This window comes from Triticum aestivum, chromosome 6A, assembly GCF_018294505.1.
Source record: "Triticum aestivum cultivar Chinese Spring chromosome 6A, IWGSC CS RefSeq v2.1, whole genome shotgun sequence".
In the NCBI taxonomy this organism is placed as follows: Eukaryota; Viridiplantae; Streptophyta; class Magnoliopsida; order Poales; family Poaceae; genus Triticum; species Triticum aestivum.
Window position 1 is genome coordinate 601,449,000 of NC_057809.1, and position 8,820 is coordinate 601,457,819.

The window sequence follows — 8,820 nt, forward strand, 5'->3', positions numbered from 1 at the left end:
CATGCACATGCATGCGAGCGGGCGACAGACAGCGCCACCTCCTCCTCTGATTCAGATTCTGATTCTCGCCACGACTAGACAGCCCAGCCCAGCCCAGCCCAGCCCAGGGGTGCGCGCGACGGACGGACGGCTGTAGCTGTTCGCTGTAGGATCATCCATGGATGTGACCGGCCGAGTAGATGTGTAGGAGTCCTCTATCTATGGTGTTGTTGGTGTTGTTGTAGTACGTTGAACATATTTGGGCCGGTCAAAAGGTGGCCGTTTTGGTGGCGGCCATATGATAACAAGTGTGTGCCTGTACGTACGTACGTACGTGTTTGTTTATTTGTTTATGTGCGTCGACGTGTGGATGGGGCCGGCGGCCAGCACGACACACATACACTGATACACACCATGTGTAGGCGTACGCCGACTTCACTGTGGCCTTAAAAGGCCGGGGCCTACGCGCGCACAGTGCGTCGCCAATCATCCACTCCATTCATCGGTCGACCGGAGGAAGAAGTCGCGGTGCATGCAGCGAGCCCAGGCCGGCACGCTCCGTGGCTCCGTCGCTGTACGTACGCCCCGCCACGGCCGGGGACCAGGGGAGCGCGCGAGCCCGGCCGGCCGGGCGGTCAGCGCCGTGCTCCCTCGCTGGCCGCATGACCCTGCCTGCGCATCATCGGCGTCGTCCCATCCGTGAGGACTGAGGACCATGGCTAAACTTAGACGGGGACATCGCCAACAGTGCCCTAGGTACGTAGGGGGCTCGCCGTCTCGGTGTGAGGGGGAAACAAACTTGACGATCAGATGCGGGCCGGGGGACAAACTCCTCAGGCATGCATGCATGCCATGCGCCCACTGCCTCGCACGTTCCACGTGTAAGCGTACGCACGTACGCACGTACGTACGTACGAGTATGATCACTGCCGGCCGGTCTCGCACATCGCCGTGCCAACTGCATGCCAAGGTAGCTAGCCACGTCGTACGTCGTGGCTTATTCGTACGTAGAACCATCATGCGGCGCGAGACCAGGAGCTGTACGTAGAACCATCATGCATGCCCGATTGTCACACACCTCGCGGATCAGATCGATGAGGCCACGCATGTATAAAATGCGCGTCCGTCCGTGCGTGCACCGGCCGGCCCACCCATGCAAGCGCACAGCGGCACACATGCGCCCATGCATGGCGTTGGCGTTGGCATTGGCGTTGGCATGGACACACGCATATGGTCCAGATATACGCGGCCGGGCGGGTGATGTAGACTAGTCGCGGCCTCGGTTTCGAACTACTGCGCGCACTATGCATGCGTGCTTGCTGCCTGTCCCGTGCACGGCGCTGCCGGTGAACAGTGTCGGCCGCGCCCTCCCTGCGCCCTAACAATAGTGGAGCTAGCCCGGCCAACCCCCGGCTAGCTAGCTCCGTTCGTTCTGCTTTAATTCCAAGATGAGTTTCAACAGTTGCTCTTTCTCCGGCCGTGCCGTGCCGTGCTTGGACTGGACCAGCTGCCACACCGCCCATGGCTCACGGGGAGATTTTTTACACACTTCGCGGAGTAGCAACGCAAACATGGATGATTAGGATTGGATTTAGGAGGTGGGAAGGGCCCACCCCCCCTGAAAAATTGCTTTCTTCCCACTTTCTGTTGGGTTTCGTCCCATTATGTATGCATGCATGTCCATGTCTGAAACTCAAGGAAGGAGAAAGAAACAATTAAAGCTAGGCGACTAGACAAAGTAGTGGTCTCTTCACAAAAAATTGAATTTTTTAAAAGTTTTCTAGTATTAGTTTTTAATTTATTGTTCACCAGGTGCAGATAGGCCCGGGCTCAGAATTGGATATTCGTTTTTGATAGAGGCGTTTTAGCTCCCAGGCTCAATGAGCCCGGGATTGAACAAAAAATTGCTTAAATTTATAAATAAATTCAAGAAATTCCAAAAAAATGAAGAAAGATGACTGAGTTCATAGTGGCCGACCTTTGCCTCGCAATTGCAACAGTTCCCCGAGACCAACATGTACCGGATAAGTTCCTTTGGCCGGCTGATCCCTCCACCAGTTACACGGCGAAGTCGGTTTACAAGAGGTTGTGTATAGGTCATGAGCGATCTCCTACAGACGGGTGCATTTGGAGGAGCTGGGCATCTTTGAAGTGTAAGATCTTTGCGCGGTTGACAACCAAATACCGCCTGTGGACGTCCGACCCACGTGCGAGACACGGGCTGTAGGACGACCCGTCACCCTACTACCTTTGCCTACAGGAAGAAGACAACGTGGATCACATTTTCGGACATTGTGTCTATACGAGGGAAGTTTGGCATGGGTGTGCTGACAGGCTCCAAATCAATATCAGCATCCCCTCCACCACCGACACGTTCCAGGATTGGTGGTTTGGGCAAAGACTACACTTCTCCGGAAAATCGCGAAGAGGGTTCGACTCTTTCGTGATAGGTACCTCTTGGTTGATATGGAAGCAGCGGAATGCGAGGGTCTTCAACAGACAACAACAGCAGAGGGCGGTGTGACAATTGGTAGACATGGCCTTGGACGAGGTGAAAGAGTGGAGGGACGCAAGATTTGGAGTAGGTGGTTTAGATCGTTTTGTGAGAGAGTGACCTTTATTTCTCTTTGGTGTAAGGTGCCAGTGTGCCTGTGTAGGTGTTCGCACCCACAGTAGGCTCTTGTAATTAAATCTTCTCCCTTCTATAAAATTAAGGTATGCCATTGGCGTACTCTCGAGAAAAAAAATGTCAGAGCATTTGGATGTCAGGGTAGCTCTTAACAAAAAATAATAATGAGACAAACCAAGCACATTATATATCAGTTTTGCTAAGTCTCAGTCGACTAAGACTTAACGAAGTCTAAGTCGATGATATATCCATAAGATCTTACGTTGAGATTCGTGCAAATTTTTTTTCAGTTTTTTTATTTTTCTCTATTGCATGTTATGTCACTTGGCTAAGACTTGATTAAATCTTAGTCGATTGAGACCTAGCCACACCCATTATATATATCCGTGAGTGCGTTCATTCTTCTTCTTCTTTTTTTGCGGGGAATGTTCGTTCTTCTTCTTTTCTTTTGATGACATTATATATATTCTTTCCTAAGGACACACACTGAGACTGAAACTGGCTACCACCGCTGCCGCTAGAGGGTACCATGCACCGTTGCGGCCGTATCAAAATGGGGCAGCTTTAATCAGTGCTTCACACCACACACACAGAGAGTCACAGACACAGCCAGCCAGGCCCTGGGAGCACAGCGCAGCGCAGGACGAGGAAGCAGGGGCACGTGAGACTGGCCAACTAACCGTCCAGTCGCCCAGATCCGACGGCCCCCAGACACCAAAGCAGAGACACCAGCATGGATCAAGGAGTGCGTGGATCACAGGCTGAGTGAGCTATGCGTGTTTACTTCCTTACCTTGGCGGCCGGCCAGCACAAGGAACAGAAGCCGATCAATAATGGACTGCGACTGAGCTGACGAGGCCATCGACTCCATTGCTTTGCTTTCTTCATCACGAGGAAAGCTGCAGGTTGCAGCCGCAGTCCTGGCGCGCAGAGCCGTATTGCCAAATGCCAGCCGGCCAGCCTCTGCTGCAGAGAAAAAGAAAGGAGAAAAGGCATCAGGAATTACCATGATCCATGAAGTGCCGGTATCCTTTTCATATCCATGATAAAAGAGATGGTAATCGACCAGGGGATGGCAGCATGCATCCAGACCGTGTTAGATGCACCGAAGACTGATACGAGCACAACGAAATCAGAACAGTATCAACGAGCCGCTGCAGCCTTGCACGCTCACTGACGAGTGACCAACCGAATCGAGGAGGGAAACCAAGATTGCCTTGCCTACAACACCAGCGGTACAGCACGGAAACAAATGCCCCAGCACGGCTTACAGCTTTTGCTTATTTAACCCTAACAGAGTCCGGCTAATCAACTAAAGAAACTAGGACATGACAGCAACAGATCCGCGGCGGCGATGAACGGAGAAAAGTTAACCTTGCTCATTTACAACTTTCTACCTAGAAAAAGGGCCTGGTCTTGGCGAAATAGGAATGGAGGGTCGTTCGGGCACATGGCCATGGCAGAAGGGAAGCAAAACGGTGGGCTCGAGCGGGACTGCCGCCACCAGCGGATCAGGACGCGTCGCTCAGTAGTGCGACCAGGTCGCCCTTCTTCATCTTCGAGTAGCCCCTGAGTCCTCGAGACTTCGCCAGCTCTCTCAGCTCCGTGACCTTGAGCGAGCTCAGGTCGGAAGCTTCCGCGGAAGGACTACCTTCCAGACTGTCATCAAGGGATGCGCTGCTATCTGGAATGTCGTCGACATCATCCAACGGTTCCAGATAATCTTCAGGTTCATCGGCATCCAGCACGTCTGACTCATCATCTGAAACAACAAAGTCATCCAAAGATGCGTCTTCTGGTGCTAGCACAGAGTCGGGTTCGTACGGGGAGACTGAATCAGGTTCATCTTGAGCAGTCTCCTCCTCCAGTGGCGTCTTGGCTTTCAGCACAGCATCGGTCATGCCATTGACGACAGGCTTGGCACCAGCTTCTGGATTGGTAACAAGCTGAAACTTAACCCCAGGGACAGGAGATCTTCGCCTGAAGCTTGAAGGCGGTCTCTGGAAGGTTGCAGGAGGTGGCTTCTGCCCTTCCTGCACGTCGTTCTTCGTGCCAAATATCCTTGAACTTTGCTTGTTTCCAGAATCACTGCTTCTCCATGTCTGATCAAAATTCTGTTCTTTCTCATCGCTGCTCTTCCGTTTTTGGTCCACCGAGTGTCTCCTGAGCAGATTAAGAAGGGAATCGACACTTCCCTTCTCACCCTGAGATTTTGCAGGTTCAGGCTTCTTGTCCTCCCTGCCTTTTCCCCTGGCTCGCAGTTGTGCTTGAACCCTTTTAAATAGCTCTACAATCTCCTTTTCCCTTTCCCCTGGAGCTGATGTTGCATGGGGGCGTGAGTTGCTTGTCAAAGACATAGGTGGTCCATTTTTGGAGGATACTGTATCACTATCAAATTCATCATTATTCTCAGAGTCGTCCCTTTCTTGGAATGGCTTGCTTTTCCCCCTTGATGATGAACCCCTCTTCTGTTGTCGTGAGATATCTGGATTCCTTGGTCTATGGTTGTTGGGGCTAGCACCACAAACCAAAGACACAGTCAATGGTCCCAAAATAGTTGATTTGCTGAGGAAACAAGATCCTGGGACGAATCTGCAATTGCCATGATAGACAGGTAGTGTCCCTCTGCTTGAAACTCCTGGACAGAAAAATAAACAGTATACATCAGTTATTGCTTTGGAAGAAGCTTGGTGGACTAATGGGAAATAGGCAGCTTAAGATGGAAAGTATGCAGCATGTCAGACAGAGGTGAAATTTGAAAATAAACATTATATTCGAGGAAACAAACAATGGCATTACGAACAATGACACTTTTAAGTTTTGACCAAACTGGCAACAGCCATATCAAGATCCACATGGGCAAAACTCACTTCATCATAGACACATGCATAAAGGTAACTTGCGGCGTTCAAGGAAAAGACAAGGCATTTGACAACTGAAAGAAAATGGACTGCACTTCAGAAGTAGCTCATATGGGAAATAACAAATATTCCAGTCACTTTCATCCCTAAATGTAAGTCATGAATAAAAGAGGAGTGTATCACAACATGAATTGCTGCCAGGCACAGCTCAATCCTGAACAGATCATAAGACGGGTTAATGAGTATGAGCCAGCTAACGTGGCCTGTCGGTCGATCTCTAAAATACATACAGAGCTATTTGATTAGTGGAGGAGAACGCCATACAGTTGCTCTGTGCATATTCATGAATCAACTAACATATGCATCCTAATTAAAGCCAAACGACGCAGAAGAGATGCACATTTACACCATGTGCAATCGAGTACAAGCGCCTGCTCCTAGCGGCAAACACGGAAATAGCGAGCAACAGCAGTCTTGTATGAATTAAATTGGGAAACCAAGTGTCTCGTGTCCAGTTTGAACAAGTTCAGATTTCAGATAGCGGGAAAATTTGCGCTAGCAGACATCTAACGGGCAACATTTAAGTCAATCCAGGAAGAGAGGACAGTGCAAGGCATCTAAAGGGACGATCCCCCAAAATAGTTAGGCAGTTGCTGTAGAACTGCAGGAAGTGTGAGCTGCACATGCCATCTAATGTGCATACTGCATACATACATATTCCACTTGAGTGGTTTATAAACCCCCAATCCACTTAATAGGTAATCGGCTATCATATTCATATATGAATAAACATGGCAAATTGATATACACTGCCTTGAGCACAACATGATTGGCATATATAAATCTAAATAAAGCAGCTCAACTTGCATAATCTGGGCCAGAAGCAAACACCACTACAGCTAGCTGAGGAATGAGGATAAGAAATAGATTCAAATCCCCTCTTAGTACCTAACGAGGTGGTTATTGCAGGTAAACCAGGCCACATTTTTCTGCCTGTCCATTAGGCATGCTGTCAGGGAGAACATAAATTCAGAAATGCTCCAACATAAAAGAGATAGGAGTATTGTCCCAAACCACTCTCTCTGTAAGCCGAATTAGCACCGCCCCTTAGTAGGGTAAGCATATAGGATCCATCTCAAAATTCACCAGTGATAACAATTAGGGGAGCGCGCACATGTATGATTCTGCCATCAATTAAGAAGGGTGAGCTCCTACACGTTGAGCCTCTCTGCGACAGGGGTGCGTACGCAGCGGCCTAACTACTGCTAGCGCAGCACCGCAGTGCTGCTGCTGCTGCTGCTGCTCCTGGCTACCACTGCTACGGGTCAGTGTACCACTGCTGGACGCCGCAGAGACAAGGGGAAACGCGCGGTGGGCGGCAGCGGCGGTGGAGCAGACAGGCCGCTCCTCGCGCCGCGGAAATCCCGAAACCCTAGACGAAACTGGACCCTACGGCGCGCGCTGCGCATGTAGACGGGTAGCCGGAAACAGTGGGGTGGGAGGCGGGTCGAGGAGGGGAGGGGAAACTGCGGGGTACCGTGGTGGTGGAGGAGGGCGGGGGCAGCGCCGGTCATGCCTCGGGATAGACGCCGGTGGAGGAGCTCGCGTCCGGGGGCGGCGGCGGCGGCGGCGCTGGTGACTGCCGCTGAGAAGAGAGGAGAAGGGAAGGGCGGAGCGATTGGTAGCCGTAACTGATAGAGTCGGCGCAAGTGGGGGATTTCCGGCGAGGGCTTAGGTCGCGACGTGGGCTGGCTGGTGTCACTCGCTCGTGGAGACAAACACGGCAAGGAAGAAGGCCGAGCTCGTGGAGGCCTGTTGGGGAGCAAGCACAAAGAGTCAGTCAAAAACACTCCAATTGGATCCCAATATTGGAGGCTACTCCAACAAATGTTTTTCACTCAGTTTTTTCTCTTCCTTTTTTTTCAGCCGGTTTTTAAATATATTTTTAAAACATATAAACAGTAAAAATAAAAATATTCAAATTAAAGATAGGATCCTAATAAGGGGCTGACGTTCCCTAAAGAAAGACCCTGACACGGATTATTTTTTAAAAAATAGAAAAGAAGAAAAAACCCCGGGCTTTGCATCTCTTGATGCACACAACCATACTATTAAAGATCCAGGTTCCGAACAAGGTCTCTAAAAGTCTTACAAAACTATTACAAAAAAATAATATGCCACAACCGGCGAAAATAGATTAAGATGACTAAACACATATTTTATTATTGGACCTCCATCCAAACTGGTTGTATATATCCCGTGCAACCACCTTTCATCGGTTGCACCGGTATCCATAAGCTCTCTGTGATCCACATGGCTAAGTAATGACCATGTATGGATCCAAGCTGACGCCCTAAAGATAACATGTAGAAAATTTGTGACGATTTGTCTGTTAAAGGCAACATCATTCCAACAATTCTAAATGGCCCAAAGTAATACACATACTCCTACACGAATATGTGCCGCAGTTTTAGCCTCAATCCCAGTTAACCAATTCCCACATAAATGTGTAACCGAGATGAGCAGAGTTACGTTAAATGCTACATGAATGGTCTGCCACAGTAAGTTAGCAAGTGGGCAGAATACAAATAGATGATTTATTACTTCTTCCTGATTGCAAAAGCAGCACCGTTTATTACCTTCCCATTTACGCTTTTCCAAGTTATCATTTGTCAAGCCCTTGACACGGATGAACATTCCCTTGGGAAGCTCATTCTAGCGAATGACGCCACTAGGGGTGTTCTCTAAAAGAAACACTCCAATGAAACGTTCAGAATTGTCATGGTGTAACAGAGATATTTGTCATGCCAAAAAAAGGGAGAAATTTTTCATGCCTAAAAAAAAAACATATGATGTGTTAAAGAAACATATGATACGGTTAAAATGTCATGCATTTTAGGGGTTTTGACATGCTGCAATAGAGACATGGTCATATGTTTCAAGGAGTTGTCATGTTGCAACAGAGAGAATTGACAGACTAAGAAAAAACAGGGCTTACCCATATGTACATGAATTGCCATGCCTTGAAGAGTGGCTACTATACATTTTTCAAGTATTTGACATGCTACATCTAGTGGGTGCCATGGTACGCACAGGTCGTTCCCTAGGAATGATGTATGGGAGAAAACAATTGTGTCATTTCTGGAAAGGCGCATGGGAGTGAACAGTGTGCCTCGCGGGGATTGCCGCATTTCACCACCTTAAGATTCATGCTTCAAAATCGAACACACCAAAGAGTGTCCCTTAGAAATATCACTCGCAGAAAACATTAGCTCTATAGGACATCTATCAAGAAATGTTCATCAAAAATCAAAATGATTGTGAATTCTAGAAAATATTCATAAAGTTAAA

General features: G+C 48.9%; 1 protein-coding gene across 1 annotated transcript; it reads right to left on the bottom strand.

Annotated features, from left to right (window-relative positions):
- Positions 1-3,801: 3,801 nt before the first annotated feature.
- LOC123128899 (SAP-like protein BP-73) lies at positions 3,802-7,278 on the bottom strand. Its single transcript, XM_044549014.1, has 2 exons — positions 7,007-7,278; positions 3,802-5,246 (listed from the first exon to the last, which is right to left on the bottom strand). Exons 1-2 carry the CDS (start codon positions 7,041-7,043, stop codon positions 4,120-4,122), a joined length of 1,164 nt encoding a protein of 387 aa, XP_044404949.1. The 5' UTR covers positions 7,044-7,278; the 3' UTR covers positions 3,802-4,119.
- Between the last annotated feature and the right edge of the window lie 1,542 nt (positions 7,279-8,820).

Bases quoted from the DNA above. Each gene is read 5' to 3' on its own strand.
- LOC123128899 (XM_044549014.1), bottom strand. From the start codon at position 7,043: ATGACCGGCGCTGCCCCCGCCCTCCTCCACCACCACG. The intron at 5,247-7,006 runs GTACCCCGCAGT...TTTTCTGTCCAG, and splicing joins CGCCCTCCTCCACCACCACG to GAGTTTCAAGCAGAGGGACA.